General features: G+C 42.7%; 2 protein-coding genes across 2 annotated transcripts; one reads left to right on the top strand and one right to left on the bottom strand.

Annotated features, from left to right (window-relative positions):
- Positions 1-3,135: 3,135 nt before the first annotated feature.
- On the bottom strand, positions 3,136-19,550 carry rrp12 (ribosomal RNA processing 12 homolog). Its single transcript, XM_008282384.1, has 34 exons — positions 19,350-19,550; positions 17,770-17,999; positions 17,471-17,554; positions 17,304-17,380; positions 17,089-17,194; positions 16,888-17,004; positions 16,606-16,744; positions 16,064-16,191; positions 15,860-15,958; positions 15,687-15,778; positions 15,469-15,580; positions 15,195-15,295; positions 14,978-15,092; positions 14,744-14,886; positions 14,516-14,637; positions 14,361-14,425; positions 13,799-13,961; positions 13,566-13,720; positions 13,391-13,458; positions 13,145-13,238; positions 6,828-6,986; positions 6,637-6,717; positions 6,446-6,551; positions 6,228-6,335; positions 5,979-6,136; positions 5,790-5,881; positions 5,021-5,176; positions 4,759-4,931; positions 4,547-4,657; positions 4,420-4,466; positions 4,249-4,327; positions 4,093-4,160; positions 3,903-3,985; positions 3,136-3,803 (listed from the first exon to the last, which is right to left on the bottom strand). The coding sequence occupies exons 1-34, from the start codon at positions 19,486-19,488 to the stop codon at positions 3,701-3,703; spliced, it is 3,873 nt and encodes a 1,290-aa protein (XP_008280606.1). The 5' UTR covers positions 19,489-19,550; the 3' UTR covers positions 3,136-3,700.
- LOC103357735 (calponin homology domain-containing protein DDB_G0272472-like) lies at positions 8,947-10,473 on the top strand. The gene has a single exon (XM_008282421.1). It carries the CDS (start codon positions 8,947-8,949, stop codon positions 10,471-10,473), a length of 1,527 nt encoding a protein of 508 aa, XP_008280643.1.
- Positions 19,551-20,873: the final 1,323 nt, after the last annotated feature.

Here is a 20,873-nt window from a genome sequence, read left to right on the forward strand (position 1 = left end):
AAAAAGGCACGTCTCCTGGCTTCCCATAATTTTTGTAACGTCTGTATATGAACTTTAAAACATAAATACATTTATATTTCTCATGTAGCAGATATTCATGTGATGCATCCCCACTTGTTTCCACGCAGGTGAAGTCTTTTGACCCCAAAGGTTTTTCCATCTGGTCTGACAACATCTATCAATGTAGGGCCAGCACATTCACCATGTGTGCTGTTACACACAGCCACATTCATGGTTGTTTAAAGTCATTTTAGGAGCACTGAAAAATGGCCCAGTTTAAAAACAGAAACCAACTGACTTAACCTTTAACAGTTTATCAGAGGCATGCAGTGCATATAAATAGTATTCACTCTCTTTGGAAGTTTTCCCTTCAAGGTGACTCACCTAATTTAACACAGGTGCAGCCAGTTGGTGCTTTAAGTCCCATAATTAGAGAAATGGAGCTCATTTGAGTGCAGTGAATGTGTCCCAAGCGACCATAATATGAAGACACCTGTATGTAGAAGGTCGAGTCACTGGTGAATCAGCACTCCTGGCTATAACTACACCAAAAGAACAGTGAAAGTAACTCTGTGAAAAGTGCTTTACAGTATTAAGAAATGGAAGGAATGTGGGTAAATCTGTCAAGAGCAGGTTATCCTCAAAACTGAGTGACTGTGCAAGAAAGACACTAGTGAGGGAGGTCACCAAGACACCCATGACTCCTCTGGAGGAGTTACAGAGTTCAGCAGCTGGAATGACAGACATTAAACACAACAACTGTCGCCCAGGTCCTTAATGACTCAAAGTTTGATGGGAGAGTGGCATAGAGAAAGTCACTATTTTAAAAGATCAGATTTTTATCTAACTACAGTTTGCCAGAAGGCATTGATCTGAAACCACTCGAAGAAGGTTCTTTGGACTGATGAGACCAAAAATTTGCTTTTTAGCTATCAGACTAGATGCTACAAATGGCAGACATCAAACAATGCACATCATTGCAAACACACCATTCCTTCTATGAAGCATGGTGGTGGTAGTATTATGATGTGAGGATGCTTCTCAGTAGCAGACCCTGGAAAGCTTGTAAAGGTAGAGGGCAAAATTAATCCAGCAAAGTATAGGGAAACCCTGGAGGACAGCCTGATGCAGTCTGCAAGAGAACTGTAACTTGGGAGAAGATTTGATTTGCTTACAGCCAACGCTACGAAGAAATACTTTAAAAACAATAAAGTCAAACCGAGTCAGAGCCCAGACCTCAATCCAACTGAGAATTTGTGGCCGGACTTGAAAAGGGCTGTTCACTCACTACCCCCCGGCAACCTGTTAAGAGTCTAAGTTGTTTTGCAAAGAAGAATGAGGGTAAAATTGCAGTGTCCAGATGTGCAAGGCAGATTGAGACCTACCCATAGGCTCAACGCTGTAATTGTGGCCAAAGGTGCATCTACTAAATACTGACTTGAAGGGGGTGAATGTTTTACATTTTAATTCAGTTAAATTACGTTGTAGAAATGTATTTGCACTTTAAAATGAAAGAGGCTTTTAAATTCTTGTCAAAAAAATCAAGTTATATTTACTATGATTCAATGTTGAAGAGCAACCACAACAGAAAACGTCCACCGGGGTATGTTCACATCTTTGCATATTTATCACACAACACATTCACTGAGTGTTTAGGGTTTTTCTTATTGTTTTCACATCACCTTACTGTTTCTAAGAGAAAAAAAGAGGTTGTTTTGTGCATGACGTTGGACTCACCTTTGATTTGTTATCCCCTCCCATGCCCTGATGGCTTCTAAGGGGTCGTGGATACCTGAGCCTCCAGCTAAGTGAAGACACAAGTATTATCAATGTGATACTTCGCAACCTGCTCAAACAGTTACCTTTAAAATGTGGATTCGATTTACCTTTTAAATGAAAACTAGGGTTCAGTATGCATGTCTTCATCAAAGTTGTCATCTTGAAACTTCTTCTTCGATGACTTACTGAGGGTGTTGTGAAGAGATTGTCAAAAAAAGCAATGAAATGTCTCCAAAACAACTCGTTTGCACAGTAAGGAGTAGTATTGGATTGAGATTGCAGTGAAGATCTTGTAATATTTTCACTCCAAAGTGCTCTTATTCATGTGTTTACAACCAGACAGCTGTTTTAGAATCAATCAGACACACACCTGAAGATTTTAAATTATCACAGAAATCAACTAACTCTTCAGTTCCAAGATGACACTGACGGACATTTGTTACTCAGTTTCAATATGCTCAGGACAGAAACACTTGCAAAACAGGCGTTCACACAAATTCAATTATACTATTCTGTGTTGATATACTGTGATATGCCTGTTCTTTGCTGCTGAAGGACAAGCGATCCAGACTCACAAAAAATTGCACGTCAGCGTCTGAGAATGTGCAGCTGCTTCTGTCTGAACAGTCATATCACAGAAATCCACACAACTTTAGGTCACAGCAAAAGTGTTTTTGTGAAAATTAAACCTTTCTTGTCACATAACAATTGTGCAACAAAAAATGTTGCAGTTTATAGGATAATCACAATGGCAGGCATTACTACAGCATTGTTTGGCATGTTTAGGGTCCATGTGTTTCGTGTGTCTAATAACCATCATGAATCTGTAATATGTGGATGGCTTTACACATAAAATAAAGAAATGATCTCATCCGCAATTATTCAGTGGGCTATAAACTTTTTTTTTTAAAAACCTATCCCACATGAATGAATATCAAGTCATTTTGATGCCTTTTCGTCACAATGTTGGAGCTGCCATCTGTTTTTGGCGGTTGGAAAACTCCATTAGATTATTTGATGATCCTTTAAAGCTATTCCAGGTACATAACACCACACAGGTCAACTGAGAATGTGATTAAGTAAAACTAAGGGCTACAAAGCTTCTGTACACCCGGACAGGATTCAATTCTTTGATGTCTTTGTTCTAAGTGCATGTCTTTAACCACTCAACCTTTAAGAATTAAGGGATTTGTTCACTCATATGGCAAAGCACTAGAAAGTGGACTGAAAGCATCTTACTCATGCAGCAACTCTAATTTACTCACCCTACAGCTTCTGGTCTCCGTGTCTTGAAGCTGTCCTGTCAGAAAAAAATGCAACTGCAGGCTGGAAATAACATAGTTTTCGTGTCTTATGTTTCACTCCAAAAACAGCTTTAATGGTGTCTTTAACTCATCTTGAAAACATCCATGAATGCTTTTACTCACCATCAACTATTGTGAAGTCTACAGCACCCTCAAGAAACTAAATAACAGAAGGCACACATCACTCCTCCCATATTACTTGTAAACTTTTTTATATATTTCAACACATACATTTTATCAATAATCACTGAAAAGAAATTTATCTGATGCAGGCCCAAATTATTACTTATTACTGATTTTTTTTTTTTTTTCCCCCGATCCCAATCACCTGGTCTGACATTATCCAGCAACGCAGGGACAGCACACTGAAGATTTTTGCTGTGACACACAGACATATTAACTTACTGCTTGACTGTTTAATGTCAATCAGGGCATTTTTGGAGCTTTGAAAGATGGCACAGTTTAAAAACAAACTGGTTTCACCTTTTTAGACAATCCGTCAGAAACACACACATACATCCAAGGTGCATGTCCACACTTGTAGGGTGTTTATGAACACGCCATCACACACACACACAACACTTTTAGAGTCCACTGAGTAACATAAAGTTGGTTCTTCATGCTTTTCTCTTTTTCTTCTGCATTTTCTTTCCCGACAGCGCCCCCTTCTGGGCTCCTCTCACCATGCCCTTGAACTGGCCCTGCAGTTTGGCACGTTTTCTGTGAATGTAGAATAAAATATGTTGGCATCTGACCATATTAACTATATCAGCTTTTAAGAGTTTTACTGAAGTACACAATAACAACTGCTGCTCATACCTGCGATTAAGCTGGGCCTTCTTCAGAGGGATGTAAGCGTACGGATCTAGCTTTCCCTTTTTCTTCACATCTCCTTTTCCTTTCTGAGAGAAGCAAGAACAGACACTCAAGATCAGAATTTCCAGATCCACATCACACCACGAACCAGTCACTTCCAAAAACAAGTTTTTGTGCACGTGGTCAGACTCACCTTGGATTGGTAATCAGCTCCAATGTCCTGGCGGCCTCCCAGGGGTCTGTGGATACCTGAGCCTCCAGCTGAGGGAGAGCAAAACACAAATACTGTCAACATGACATCTTGGAAGCTGTTAAAACTGTCACCTTCAAAAAAAATGACTTCATTGACCTTTATATGAAAGCTGAGGTTCGACGTCCATGTCGTCATCAAAGTTGTCATCTCGAAACTTCCTTTTCTGTGTCTTTTTCTGAAAGTGTTGTGAAGGAATCGACCAAACAGTGAACACAACAGTCATGACATGTCTCACAAATGAACAGGATATGTACTGTAAGTACTCACACTTTTGACTCCTGCCTCCTCCAGGATGTCTTTCATCTCTCCCCCATCTGTGAGGAGAGTGAAGCGTTACTGTTACAGCCTGTTCAGACATAAAGCAATGAAAGGGACGGTACTGGACTCCACTTACCTTTGTCTTTTACGTCCTCCTCTTCATCATCTCTAATGATTAGCCGTCCGTCTGAGGTCACTTTAAAGCCATGCTCAACCTTGGCACTCTTTTTCAGTTCTGGGTTGGTGGCTGAGAAACAACACACATCTTGTTAACTCTACAGAATACAAAAAGCTCATTTTTTGATGACTCAAGAGGCCTCAAACACAAATAATGAAGGACTTCATTACCCAGCACTCTCTGGGAAACCTTTGGATCCAGGAAGTTAAGTGGGTCATCTTCCCCTCCCTCTTTGAGCCAGGCCCGTCCTTTCTGCTGTTTGCCTCCTTTCTTTTGTACATTACGAGACTTTCCTTCATCCTCCGACAAATCGCTGTCAGACTCAGCAAGAATGTCCTCGATGCTTCAAAGGAGAAGACAGAAGATTTTTACAGAGGAAACAGGAAACTGCAAGAAGAAAAGTAGGGTTTTGCATCGGGAAAAGCAGTCTACCTTTCGCTCTTTGTTTTAGGCGCCTCCTCTTCGCTCTCCGAGTCGTCGTCCTCCTCTGTGGCCTGTTTCCTCCTCTTGCTGCGAGCCTCGGCTTTGCGGATGTTTGCCAGCACCTTGTGGTGTTCTGCAGGCAGCATGCTCTTCACCAGCTCAAAACTGGAAAACACAGCAGATAATAAGACACATGCACAGAAAATAAAAACAGTGCATGACATAGCTGTGCTATACATTTCATAAAGAAGACATCCAGTGTAGAACTGGCTGTAAACATTATGTGAATACACACAGAGAGGTAGGAAAATAAACACTACGTACAAAACACAACATTTTGCGAAAGTCAAAATATAAACGCTATAAATACAAAAGAATAGCACGGTCATGTTTATGTGGAACCATCTCATCTTCAGTCTGAACCTCTATTTCAAAACGTTATAAAACCAAAAATTCATTTTTAAGGTTAGTGTCTGATTTGATTAATAAACAATCATGGGGCTGCTAACATCCTGTAATATCAGCAACACCTGCAGATCAGATATCACCGCAGAAATCAGTAACTCAGCTCATTTCAAGAATACAATGAATGACATTTGTTTTCCAGGTTAAATATCCACACAAAAAAACACAAAGTCACTTGACAAAACAAGAGTTTAGACCCCCATAGGAGTAGAAAAACATTTGCTGATATAGACATTGCATTAACACACAGCACATGCTAGCTGAAGGTGCTCAGCTAAACACCATAATACCTAAAAGCTCACGGAGCACTTACCCAAACTTTCTGATAAATTTAGTGAAGATGTTCTTTAGTTTGGTTCTAAAGTGCCTCCTTACATCATCCTGGATGTTTCCAATGCCCTCCATCTGAACACAAGAAAGAATAAAAAAACAAAACTCTTTAACATGTGCCACAAATATCTTAAATATGTGACTCCCTGGAACAAGAATGCACGATGCATACCATGACAGCGACATGCGAGGCCAACGTCTTGGGGTCCATGATGAAGAGAATGACCTTGATGAAGCCTAAGGCAGCTTTGACTATCTCTCTGGTGCGAGACGACAGCAGCAGACAGACGTTGTGCAGCAGCTGCTCCATGGTGGTCACCTCGATAGAGTCTAGGAACAAAAGGGCAGCAGAATGAATCCTGTCCTCAAATATAGGCTTTCAAATGACCACCAGCAAAATGCTGACAGTTAATAGTCCTACCTTTATACTCGAACACTATGCGTGTGAGTGCCAACACTGTACAGGTGATCATGGTGACGGAGCCTGTGAGTCCTGCATACACCAACATCAAATACTGCTCCATTGCATCTGGATCAGACAGAGACACTCAGTTACAATGAAACCCTCACAACGAACTTATCAAATCCTCAAACTGAAACATTTGTGTCCATGCATACACAATAAAAACAAGATGCTACCTTTTGTGTTGCCACAGAAGCGGACAAAAGCATTTCCTATTTCCACCAGAAGAGTGTAGGCATTCTTGCGAGCTCCAACAGAGACCTCCTTGGTACATATGATCACCTGAAAGAGAAAACATCCTTAGAAAAACCAACAAATATGAGCACACAATATTTGTGTGTTTGCCAGCACTTATTTTTATTGGTACCTCTGGCAGCAGCGCAGTGATAAAGTCTTTGTGTTCTTCATTTAACCTTTTCACGATGTGGATCAGACACTTCAGTCTCGGCTGAGAAGAAGAATCACAAAAAGCAAAACATGATCAGACACTGGAAACCAAAACATGCAGATTCATCTCATGTTTTGTTCACTTTGTTTCTCTCTACAAAGCTGTCTCACCCTCTTTGCTGGTGAAGAAGCCTTTTTCAGAGTCTCAAGCAGGACGACTTTGAGTGTTTCCAGATTAGAAACAACAAACGATTTACACTCCTCTCTCTCAGCTCCGCACATCTCCTCCAGCACACGGTACGCCTTCTTCTGCATGCCGGGCTCTTTGGTCTGAAAACAAACGCACCAACAGACACAAAGTTAACCAAAAAACATACTTCAATAGACTTGAATTTAAAAAAGAAAGAAAAAAGAACTTTTTAAAAAACTACATATTTCTTTTCATATATAAGTGCACAAAATGAAATATACACACATGTGCAGAAATGCATACAGTTCTTACAACACAATTCATTTAGAACAGGGGTGTCAAACTCATTTTCATCCTGGGCCATCATCCATAAGCATTATGTTTACCCTCAAAAGGCTGCTTGTAATTGTAAGACTGTATAAATGTAACGACTCCTTAACATATTATTAAATAATTGTCTCTGCATTTGATTATTATTTATTATATGTACAACTATTGTGCATGCCTTTATCTACAAGTAAAACACATGTAGCAGGGCTCCAGACTAACTTTTCCAATGGCAGCAAGGTGCTGCCAACTTTCTTTGTTGGTCGTACCAGCTAATGATTTGGTCGCCCACCCCCTTGTTTTGGTTCAGCACTATTCACCACAGCTATTAATGCACCATGCAGCTGATGAACAGTTGTTTCTGCATAACTTAGTTATGTTGCAGTGATTTTCAGTGATACAAGACTTGATATTTGTAAAATGTTTTAACCTGAAAATATATTTATTTTGTCACCAGTCCTCTTCTGATATCAGTCATTAGCTGGACACAGGCTCATCATTTGTGTATGAGCTGATGCTACATTTTACCGATGTTCCCTGAACGCCTCACATGCTGCTCCGGTAGATCCTACATTTTACAGATGTTCCCTGAACACCTCACATGCTGCTCCGGTAGATGCTACCAGGTGTCTGCAGTGCAGCTCCTCTGACAGGTGAGCGACCAAACATTTGTTGGAAAACAGTGGAAAGTGCGTTCTACACTAATTTGCCGAAGTTGAAAAGTTTTCTTTTAGCTTATTAGTTTTTAGCGGAGTTTTTTATGAACAGACGTTTCTACGAGCTGAGCGCATTTTAAATGTCCAGACCACTGGCCATCATGTTTACAGAGTCAAAATCGTGATCGTCGTTAAAATGTGAATCTTCCAGATTGAATGTGGGGCTACTTTGTCTTCCTAACTGACTCAGTGGAGATCTGTCTGCCTGCACCTGAACACTTTTATCATCAGGTGTGTCGAACCTCTCCCTCGCTCACCTCGCTTTTTTTTTTTTTTTTTTTTTTTAACATAATCGGCTATGTATCGTTGTGTCATTGGAACACAGTAAAAGAGAAACTTACTGTTTTAGCGTCAGGCAGAGAGAAACTGAGTCAATGTGGAAGAAATGTGACTATTTCCAACCACAATAGCTGGAGCAGCAGCTACCTGTGCTGACGGAAGGAACCAGATCAGCCTGATGATCATCGTTCACTCGCACAATGCGACCGCGTGAAACTTCAGCTGGCACACGCTCATAAATACATACATACATTGTTGTGTTATTATAGCATAAGTTATAACATTATATTACATTTTATTATATCAGGTAAATCCTATTATTTATCAGATTAGGAAACACACATCTCTCGTGGGCCACATAAAATTACGTGAGGGGCCGGATTTGGCCCGCGGGCCTTGAGTTTGTCACGTGTCCTACAGTGTTGACTTTCAAAACAAATGCCGTTGCCTAGCAACAGAGGCCCAGCAACAGAGGCCCCGCCCACTGCAGAGAACGCGTATGATTGCTTTGATGCCGTTGAAGTGTTGATGACGTCAGCTGATGATGTCAAAAAGTTTCTTAAATGGGGGACACCAACCAGAAGTCAAGTATTGCTAGATTCTTCCCGAGTGATTTACTTATTTACCGAGTATCTCAATCGCAAGACTCACGACATCCATTGACCGTCTGTTACCGAAGAACTTCTTCGCAAACAGCACTCGAGCACAGAAACCCAACAACGCCTACTCAGGTTTAGTTTTCTGTTCTTTACTTACAGTACTTTGTTTTTACGCTGCAATGGCACAAAAGAACCAGCAACGTAAATATGTCTCTCGCCGCAATGCACAACGTGAGGCAGCCGAGGAGGAACTCTGCTCGCTTGGTAATCAGGACCAAATCGAGGAAATGAAGCTGCACATTAAAGAGCTGGTGGGTGAGAAGGAGCAGCTTTGTAAGGAAGTCCACAGCTGCAAGGAGGAAATCTCCAAGCTGAAGGAGCTTCTGAAGAACAAGGAGAAAACGCTGGAGTCCAGCCCCGTGGAGGTAAAGGTCTCCACCAAGAACAAGAAGTCTCCCCCGGTGACCAAAGAAGACGAAGGCCTCCAGACAGAGCAGCTGGACCAATCCAAGCTGGAGACAGCCGATTTCAAAAGGCTGCAAGGACTGCAGCAGAAGATCAAAACCCTCCAGGGTGAAAAAACACTTTGGATAAAGGAAAGGAAAGAAATGGCGGCGAAAATGGAAGATCTCGAGAGGCAGAAAAAGGAACTGATGGAGGAAAAGGTTCCACACCTGCAAAAAGGAGGCAAGGCGTTTCAAGAGGAGACCAAAGAAATGCGCAAGGAGATCAAAGAGCTGCAGGAAGCCAAGAAGAAACTCCAGGAGAAAAACAAGAAACTGGAGAAAGATCTAGGGGCAGAAATAAAGAAAGTGGAAAAGATTAGCAGCAAGGTGAATAGTGGTAAATGGGCGATTGCACACAAGCTTATTTCTGTCACTGGCGAGCTAAAGTACCTAAGGTCCTCCAACGAGACCCTGGAGCAGCAAAATAAGCAGCTGACCACGGAGACGGAGAGAATGTCGGTGGAGATAAAGCTTCTGCAAGAACAGAATGAGAAGCATGAAGACTCCAAGGCAAAAATGAAGGAGGCCTTCCTCAAACTTAAGAATAAAAATAAGGATGAGAAGAAGGTAATTGAGGAGGAGAAGCTGAAGCTTGGAGAGGAGAAAAACGAATTGGCAATTAAGATTACAGCCCTCCAAGAGTCCAGCAAACAACTGGAGTCCTCAATCAAAGACCTCCAGCAGAAAACTGAAGAATTGGAGGGAAGAAATAAAACTCTCCATGATGAGAATAAAAAGCTGAAGGCTGAAAATAATGACCTCCAGGAGGACAAAGAAGCTCTGCGGGGGAAGAATGAAGACCTCAAAAAGGTCAAAGAACTTCTGGAGGTGACAAACAAAGACCTCCAGAAGGACAAAGACTTTCTGGAGCAGGGCCAGAAAGTGATGCAGCAGGAGATTCAAGTCCTGCTGGAAAAGAGCCAAGAAGTGGAGGAGTCACATAAAATCCTGGAGAAGGACAACGAGGAGCTCCAGGAGCAGCTCATGAAAAAGCGCCAGAAGAAGAAATTCTTCGGTCTTTTCAGGAGCTGCGAGCAGAAGGAGGAGGAAAGAAGGCTCAAAAGAGAAAAGAAAGAGAAAAAGCTGCAGGAAAAAGAACAGCAGAGGCAGCAACGAGAGAGAGAGCTGGACCAGAGGACAAGGTCAGAAGGTCGTTCACAAGGAGAACGAAAAGTTGGGTGCTGCAGTTGGTTTCATTAAACCTTCTGTTTGCACCCTGAGGTGGAGAAAGATGGGATGCCTTCGATCGGTCTCCCATCTCTCCCCACCTCCCATCACTCTGCCATCTCTCCCCACCTCCAGTCATGCCTCCCATCTCCTCCCATCTCTCCCCACTTCCAGTCATGCCTCCCATCTCCAGTCATGCCTCCCATCTCCTCCCATCTCCAGTCATGCCTCCCATCTCTCCCCACCTCCAGTCATGCCTCCCATCTCCTCCCATCTCCAGTCATGCCTCCCATCTCCCCCCACCTCCAGTCATACCTCCCATCGGCCTCCCATCTCTCCCCACCTCCCCCCACTGAGGGCAGCACGGCGGCGACAGTGAGGAGCACTGTAGCCGCACAGAAACACCGCCACCTGTTTCTGTGTGGAGTTGTGTGTTCTCCCCGTGTTTGCGTGGGTTTTCCCCGGGTTCTCCGGTTTCCTCCCACAGCACCAAAAAAACACAAACCCCGTTAGGCTAATTGGACACTCTAAATTGACCCCAAATTAGAGAGAAGGAAAAAAGATAAGAAAAGATTTTTTTTTAAAGATTTAAGAAAAAAAAAAAGATTTAAAACATATAAGAAAGAAAAAAAGATAAGACAAGATTTAAAAAAAAGATAAAAACACACACACACACACACAAAAAAAAAAAACCTCAGTAACTCTGCCAGAGTGTCTCTTTGAGTCACTCTGCCGGTCCCAAGCCCGGATAAAGGAGGAGGGCTGAAGCAATTCCACTATTGCACTTATTTCAAAAGCAAAATTATATAATAGAAAAAGAATCAACAGAAGAAAGTTCACTTATAGTTTTAAGCATATTTATCTATTTATCCATCCATCCATCCATCCATCCATTGTCTTCCACTTATCCGGGGTCCGGTCGCGGGGGCAGTAGGCGGAGCAGGTCGTCCCAGACCTCCGTCCCCCCGGCGACGCTTTCCAGCTCTGCCTGGGCGATCCCGAGGCGTTCCCAGGCCAGCTGAGAGATATAATCTCTCCAGCGGGTCCAGGGTCTGCCCCGGGGTCTCCTCCCAGGTGGACAAGTTCGGAAAACCTCCAGAGGAAGCCTCCCCGGAGGCATCCGAACCAGATGTCCAAACCACCTCAACTGGCTCCTTTCGACGCGAAGGAGCAGCGGCTCTACTCCGAGCTCCCTCCGGATGTCTGAGCTCCTCACCCTATCTCTAAGGCTGAACCCAGCCACCCTGCGGAGGAAGCTCATTTCGGCCGCTTGTATCCGTGATCTCGTTCTTTCGGTCATGATCCAAAGCTCGTGACCATAGGTGAGGGTTGGGACGTAGATGGACTGGTAAATCGAGAGCTTTGCCTTGTGGCTCAGCTCTCTCTTCACCACGACGGTCCGGTACAGCGCCCGCATTACTGCTGACGCCGCACCGAGCCGCCTGTCCATCTCACGCTCCATTTTCCCATCACTTGTGAACAAGATCCCGAGATACTTAAACTCCCTCGCTTGAGGAAGCAACTCCCCCCCCATCCGGAGGTGGCAGTCCACCGGTTTCCGGCAGAGAACCATGGCCTCGGACTTGGAGGTACTGATCCGCATCCCTGCCGCAAACTGCTACAGTGAGTGCTGAAGGTCGCGGTCTGATGGAGCCAACAGTACCACGTCATCTGCAAAAAGCAGAGACGAGATCCTGAGGTCCCCACACCGGACACCCTCCTCTCCCTGACTGCGCCTTGAGATCCTGTCCATGAAAACCACAAACAGGATCGGTGACAAGGGGCAGCCCTGGCGGAGTCCAACACCCACTGGGAACCTGTCCAACTTATTGCCAAGAATGCGGACACAGCTCGCACTTTGGTTGTACAGGGACCGTATGGCTCGTAGCAGTGAGCCTGGTACCCCATACTCCCTCAGTACTCCCCACAGAGTTCCTCGGGGGACACGGTCATAGGCCTTCTCCAGATCCACAAAGCACATGTGGACTGGCAGGTCGAACTCCCATGCCCCCCTCAGCAGCTATATTTGGTTTGTTTTTTTTAAAAACTCATTTTAAGTAAAGAAGAACCTACAGAGTCCATTACAATCACATGCAAATGGTCAGTTATGCAAATTAGGCGATGACAGCACTCAATACACTGTTAAAAATGTATAACTGTTTTTCACTGTGTTTCTTGAAAATGTTTTCAACAATTTACTGTTGAAAAAAACAAAACAAAACATTGATCTGTAAAAAAAAACAAACAAAACAAAACAACCCCCCCCCCCAAAAAAAAGTGTGAAAAAAACGTGTTAAAGGTTCATTCAATGGGTAATTAAAAATATATCCAGATACACATGTATATCCAAAAGTATTTGATATATCAATATAACATTTTACAGATGCTTTTTTAAAATAGCCATAGTTACTGAAAAAGTTTCAAGCAATTGAAAGATGATCGAGCAGAGGTCCTCTGATGATTTAAGATGGAATAAATAACCCACTGGTGTAATATCGTAGGTGACCTGACAAAATGTTGTGTATATTATGATTTTATATATAACACGTCAGTTCAGTTAAAATGAATTCAGGTCTGTTTTTACGGGCAATCATTCCAATTTGTCTGGGTGGTTAATAACACAGCTGTCTGTGATGTCACAAACTCAGAACAAATGACTTTAACTGCTTTACAACGACTTTTAGCATATTGTGCGTATGCTTACCTCCAAATATGGTCTAATCAGCTCAAAGGTTTTAGTCATGGTGGCCTCGTCTACAAAAGGAGCCATGGCAACCACTAGGTCCATCACTGACAGCCTGAGAGGTAAAAAAAAAAAGAGACCAGAAGAAAAGAAGGAACAGATGGGAAAGTAAATATACGGATGTTTACCATATCCTAGAATATGTATGTATGTCACTCATTCAGAAAGAGATATTTCTTCATCAACATATCCACATTTATGTCCTACCGTGTGAACTCAGTGGACTGTGTGTTGGTCAGTCTCTCTGTGGCTTTTTGCAGGAATGTGGAGACCATCTGAGGATGATAGTTTTATTTAGTGATACGCCTAAGTGAAATTATGTAAACAAACACTGTACCGCACAAGAAAACTAGGCAGCACATGGCACGAAAACTTAACTCACCTGCATTTCAGTGACAGTTAAATAGACTTTGATGGTGTCCAGTACAGCCATCCTGTAGGTTCCAGACTCTCCAGCTGCAGGCTGCAGACTGTACACGTTGAAAAGGATGGGCAGGAAGTTTTTAGAGAAGCGACCCACTTCAGCTTTTTCCTCCTCTGCAGACACAAGAGTTTGTAAGTTACTTGATTCAAGAGACTCAAGCGGCTTGTATGTCTTGTCATATGTCTTCCTACCAGTGGAGCAGCTCTTGTTGATGATGGTGCGTAGAGCCTGGCACACTGTGAGTTTCAGGTCTGGCCGCTCGTTAACAGCCATACCGAGTGTGCGGGCGATGCCTTTGAAAGATTTGATCAAGTCTACGGGACATGTGCAGAAGCCAGGAAGCATGGTCCAAATCTGAAAAAGGAGCACATGGCAGGATGACCCACCGGAAGCTTGGAAACATATATTATCTTTTAAAAAATAAAAAAAAATTTACTTCTAAACTGTTCCTGAACAAATCACATGTTAAAAATCAACCATATTAAAGATTAAAATCAAGAAATTAAATCCAAAATCCCATTATTCTGCATGTTTCTCTCACAAATGTTGTACGTTTGTTTGTTAACTCAATGAATGAATGAATGAATGAATCAGTGAATGAATCAATGATGAATGAATGAATGGATGGATGAATGAATGAATGAATGAATGAATGAATGAATGAATGAATGAATGAATGATGAATCAATCAATCAATCAATTCAGAGGTTCAAAGGGTTAAGACAAGAACACACATTAAGTGTGATAAGCTACCTGAAGTTGTAAGGTCTGGTAGACTTTGGCCTCCAGCTTCTGTCCGGCTTGCTCCAACTCTTCAGCTACGACACAAGAACAGATCCACCAGTTGGTACACAAACCCCTTCCCCAGGTACCCCACCCTTAAGTAGAGCATTTTACACTTAGTTTACCTCTCTGCTTGAGTGTAGAGGCCAGAGGGAGGAAATAAGAAGCAAAGAAACCGAGGTGAGTGTTCTTCACATGATCCCGTATGACGGGGATCAGCCAGCTGCGTGGGAACTCCAAGTCGTCACTGATAGGAAAGAGAAAAAAATAAAATACAATCAAGCACAGTAAGTTAAAGCAACATGAACAAGATGGGCCCTCTACAGCGTTTGTGTAACTGCATGTGTACTTACTCGTAGCCGGTGATGTTGAGAGGCACAGCACCCAGAACAACTTCAGGCCCCATGCTCTCCACAGCTCCTCCTATAGCCAGATCCAGCTCCCCGCTGAAGGGAAACTGAGGAGTGGAGCGCAGGTCTGCCAGCGATTGCAGGGACTGTCCAGAACACAACACAAACACTCAGGCAAACATCTACCTTTTTTTTTTTTTAACTCACATTGTGATCCATAAAGTTCTGTAACTATACCTTAGTCATGATGGGGTGAGCTTGTTTCCCTGCGGCTCGATAGAAGCAACCGAGGATCTGCAGCACAAACGGCCAGGAGGCATGGAAGCGATAGGACAGTCCGTCCTCTATGATACTGGAACACATACACACAGTCAGAGTTATCACGAGGAGCATTTCCACGTAGTCTCGACAAACAGAAGGGGAGAGTAGCTTGTCAAACAGCTAGGTATCGTACCGAAACATTTTGCAGACATAAGAAGGGTTCCCTGCAGAGGCGGAGGCAGTGATCATGCCCATTTGCTCCATGTGAGGGGTAACACATTCAGTCAACAAAGTCTGAAAGAGATAAGCATGAATCGCTTAATAAAGAGGTTGCATACACTGTAAAAACAACCAACATCCCTTACAGAAATGCAAAAATTCTAATACAATCTAGAAATACCCCGCACCCTCACAACTCCTGATACACTAAACCAGCTTTATGGTCACTAAACTTGCATTTCCTTTACCTTTAGTGTGTTGGTGGCGGCAGAAACCACCTGAGTGTGAGGAGACAGCAGGCAGGACATGGCAGCAGAGAAGAGGCGAGGTAGGTGACCCAAACTCAGAGAACTCTGCAAACTAGACAAAAACATAGCAGGTATTGGTCAACTGCCTGCCAACCTATCTAACTAGAAAAAAACAACACCACTTAGCTATGCTGCTGTGAGAAAATATACATTATTACCTTGCCAGGTGAACATGTGCTTTCTCCATGACGGCCAGCCAGGCCAGCAGAGGCTGCAGGTCGTTCTCACTGGGCAGGTAATCATACAGAGCCTGTCAATGAGAAATGATGAGCTTCGACACCACACTTTGCATTAAAACTGAGGCACACTTGATTTGTTTGGATTCTCTCACCGTGATGATCTGTGCGTTGAGTTCTGGTGAGAGGGTTGAAGCATTCGGCTTCCCGCTGAAGAGCCGATGAAAGGCCTGCATGGCACTGGCCGTCACCAGCTGCAGCCAAAAACACAGTGAACACATTAAAAACACATCTCTGAATATCTATGTAGGTGAATACAGAGTATCTGGCTGCACATGGGAATATCTGTGTGTTCTCACCACATGGCTGAGCGTCATCACTCGCAGCAGAGTCTCACAACAGGACTTGACGGCTCCCAGAGGAAAACTCCCAATCAGGTCCTTCAGAAGGCCGAGCACATGAAGTGTGGTGGTGTCCTCTTTGCTGCCTGAGAGGAAAAAAAACATATAAACTGTAATTGCCGGACAATCAAACACAACTTATGTTCATCACAGTAGGAACAAATACTGTATTTCCTCAAATAGTGACCAGGGCCTTTATTTTTCTTAACTGCAGAAGGTAACAGGCCTTTACTTGAAGCGGGTGTGTATTAAAGGCAGGTATCTATTTCTAACTCCCCATGTTTAATGCTAAAAAATCAACATATTTCAGGATTAAATTTCAATCCGCTGCCATTTGCTTCTTAAAAGTTACATCGTTATGCTTTTAACGCTATACACAGAAGCAACTCAAGCCTTTAAAGAAACTAGTCACACAGATTGGCTATATTTGAGGAAAGCCGACTGGTACATTTCTGTGCCTGTGTTATATGCATCAGTAAAACACATCAGTGATGCCTTACCTCCTGCCTGCTCCATTTCTTTTATGCAGAACTTGGCTGTGGTAGCTGCAGCAGGGTGATGGGCCGGGGCATTATCTTTAAATAAGAAGTCACTGCCTCTGAGAATGGAGCAAACACCTTGCTGTGCTGCTTTACGGACCTGAGAGGAAACAGTGGAGATAAATTCAGTCGCCCAAGATCCACAACTTTTTATATCTCAACAAATGTTGAACGGAACAAGTAATACAACTGAGACAAACAACGCAATGTGGGTGAGCAGTACTAGTGGGCCGAGGAACTGACCTTGGGTTTGCTGTGCACTGTGAAGCTGAGGAGGCCGTGATAAGCCTGGAGAGTCGTTGGATAGGTCCAGACAGATGCGTCCTGCTTCCTCAACAACGTGGCCAAGCATGACAGGATCTATAGATGCGAAATAACAAAATCAATTTTGCAACAGTTTTGAACAATGAATATAACAAGGCAATCATAGACAAATCTACTCACCCATCTAAGCGCAGAAGCGGTGTCAGAGGTAGCCTGTTTAGACATGACGTCCATCAGAGCCTTGGTGGTGTCCGAGAACTTAGACATGAGTACAGGAGCAGGAACCCTAAGAAACGCAATGTACCAAGCAGATTAAACATATTTCCAGTGATAACCAGCAATTTTGGACATGTCTGAGGGTTTGTTGTAGAGGCAGTAAGATGTTTAAGCTCTACCGTTTCATGACGAGGTTGAGGAGGTACGCAACTGCAGCTTGGGACTCCGCTGAATCCACAACCTCCAGAGTGGTCATCTACGAAATCACAGACATGTACAGAAGAAAGTTTAGATTTATCATCACTTTTCAATACACCACAAATTTCTTTTTGAAGGCAGCACTCACCAAAGCAGCAAAGTACTCTGTTTCCGTCTCCTTTCCTCCCTGACCACGGATCACTTCAGTAACAGCTGCCAACACTGCGCAAATCTGTGAGGAATATCAGATGACAATGCTGTAACTCAGCATCTTGGACTTGAAATTACAGATTTGTTAGCAGAGCTGATATCCTTGCATCAACTCCTAAAAATGTCATAAATAGCTTTTCAGTGTTAAAGGTTTGCTGACATTATAAATCAGCTGCATGAAGCTACTTATTAACATGGCGTTGTGAATAAATTCGCTGTCTTCAGTGTAACACCGACCTCTTTGTGGGCAGCTGAGTTAGACTCCCAGAAGCGCTGCACCTTTCTGAAGGTGAGGTTGGAGCAGTCAGACAAACCGCTGAGGAACGTGCCTGAGGTTCTCTCTGAGAACATCTCATCTGCCTCCTCCTCCATACAGGCATCTTTACGACTGCCTGTGTTGACCTCCAGTGGACCGGCCTGCAGCTCATTGTGAAGCTTGAGAGCATCAACAGTTAGATCACTCTTTCCTGATGGGAGAAAAGAACAGATATGTCTTTACGTTAGGTCATCCTAGAGCACTGACCCGAGCCTCCTCATCTCCTCGGTCTTCCCTGTGAAGAGGTGACCTGGAAATCAATCCTGGCGCACCAAAGTAAAGGATGTCTCAATTTCAGCATCTCAAGAATTGAGGAGGCTTGCTGGTGGACCTAAGAGCAAGGATGCGTTTGACACCCCTGACATAAAAGAGGCATGATACACAGCATGTTGGGAGTAGAACTGACAAATCTGTGTCCCATCTGTCATTTTAGCTTTGCAGGCCGAATTTAGATTGAATCCATGACTACAAATCTATAAACTGACCCACAGTTTTCAAGCTGTTGGGAGCACTTTTACATGAGGTGAGCTAAAACTGATAGTCATCCATCTTATCTGCTTCCTACACTTTCTAAAGATCTTTTTTTTTTTGCAAGGAATAAGCCCTCAAAACAAGGAAAAACCAACATTGGTTTCAATCACACTGCTGTTGAATTACTATTAGACCTCATGAATTGAGGAATTATATACAAATGGGGCTGGAATTAGTACAGTTTTCACCCTGTGTGCTGATGTTAATACTGAACAATCAAACTATACATACTGTCTGTACTGCATATATCTCACTCTCATACTGTCTATGCTGATCATACAGTGTACATACTACATATTTCTCAACCTGTTCACATGATTTCTATTGTTACTGTCCATACTGTTTATACCGCTAGCAGTAAATGTTCATATATCTAACTTTACATTGAGAACTACAGGTACTACAATCACACTGTGTTCATACTGTAACATGCCATGTATAACTATGCTGTATGTGCTTTACTGCTGCTTTTGCACCCCTGGTTCGATGCCAAACCGCATTACTCGTCTTATCACTCTGTGCATAGACAGTAAAGTTGAATGTGATCAAATCTACTTATAGGTAAAAGTCCAAACTTTAATGTCAGTCATAAACACATTTTAAACTCAATGCAATGGAGCCAAAACAACTACTAGTGCGGCCAAGTACTTGCACATTTTGATTATTAGTACTCTGTATTATTTTCAGGATGTCAGCATTTAACGAGCTGTTATCTTAACAGGGTTAAACTGTTTCTTTGGCTCTCAGAACTACAAACAGACAATAGTTGTTGCTCAAAATCAAAAACTAAACTTACAGACAAGTTAGTTAAACTGACTAAATGGAAATGAGAGAAAGAAATTCAGCTAAATTGTTGATTAGAATATATTGACGCTACATATCAAGCTAGCATGCGGGGGTCACAAGTTAAATGGCTAAAGCTAGCTGGTGTTAGCAGCAGCCAGAGATCCACGTGTGATGGGAAACGTACCGCTGGGCCGGCTGAAGAAGCGGCTTTTAGCAGCCTGCCGAAAACGACTCGACTGCGGGTTGGAGTCACTGCTGTGTCCTTTCTTCCACCGTTTGAGTTTCGACCCTGTCCCGGACCGAAGTTTCCCAGATTTCACCATTTTCGGGGTTGAAAACAATCACGTTACCCCGAAATGACTGAGGAGATCCAGGTGAAGGCGTCGCTTACATATGACGTCACGGGTGCCCTCACGTGTCTGACCGGACCGTGTTGTTGTTTTACCAGTAGGTGGCGCCGTCCACCGCAAACAACACACACGACCACAGTTTGTGTCCACACTGTAAAGAAACATCACAACAACCAATGAACGTCAGATGAGTCTCCATGACAACTGTGGTTACCAGAAGATGACTGTGTGAAGCTGCTGAACCGGTACAACTGAACCTTGAACTGGGATTGTTGAGGAAGTGATGTTTTTTTTTCAATTACTGTTAAGGTGAAAGTGCTGGATATGGAACTAACAACAGATCAATCCATCACAAAACTGATGAAGATCATGGAACAGTTGTAAATCCAAGTCTTGTGCCAAAAAGTGATTGAATTCCTGACATTGTGACGGAAATCAGTGCATCACAATAACTGATTTCACTCATGAGGGTCATATTTTAAAGATTATAGGCCATGGGACAATTGCAAAAGAAATCATTTCTTTATTTCATACATGAAACCCACCTGTCAGTCACGTTAATATAAGGAAGGACATCAGACAAACACCTGAACGTCAGAATCAATAATATTTTCTATAATTATAAATGTCATGCCCGAATACACAACAAACATTTTCACAACAACTTTTCTGATTCTGATTCTGAAACATGTCTTTAGTTACAAGTGTTTGGTTACTAGAGAAGTTTCACAAAGACACACAGTGACTGTTCAAAGTATTCATCCACCCCGAAAGTGTTCCCCTTTTATTGCATTTCTATATTGAATCATGGTCAAATTTAATGTGGCTTTTTTGACAAGAATTTGCAAAAAAGAAGATTCACTATTGCCCTGCAATCTGACTATCTCGAGTAGTTTAGCAAAGAAGAATGGAGTAAAGTTGAAGTATCTAGATATGCAAGGCTGACTGAGACCTATCCAGACATGGGAAAGCTGTAATTGTGGGCAAAAGTATATCTTCCAAATACTGAATACTGAGGCAATCACCTATTTTACATTTTATATTACTTTATAGAAATCTGTTTTTACTTTAGCATGAAATAATCTTTTATTCGTCATTTCTCGCCAAAAGAAGAGCCAAATTAAATTGACCATAATTCAACGTTGAAAGTAATAAAAGGGGCAAACTTCCACGAAGGGTGAACACTTAATATGCACTGTAACTTTGCCATCACCACAGATATAAATTTCTGTGTATTTGCAAATATGACTGTATGATAGCAGCAGATTGAGACGTACATAAACTTGTTTCTTGGCAGATGGTCACTTAATTTGGTATGCAACACCCATTTGAGAGCATTAGAGTAAGTTCATAATTTT

This window comes from Stegastes partitus, unplaced genomic scaffold (assembly GCF_000690725.1).
Source record: "Stegastes partitus isolate 25-593 unplaced genomic scaffold, Stegastes_partitus-1.0.2 Scaffold270, whole genome shotgun sequence".
Taxonomy (NCBI): Eukaryota; Metazoa; Chordata; class Actinopteri; family Pomacentridae; genus Stegastes; species Stegastes partitus.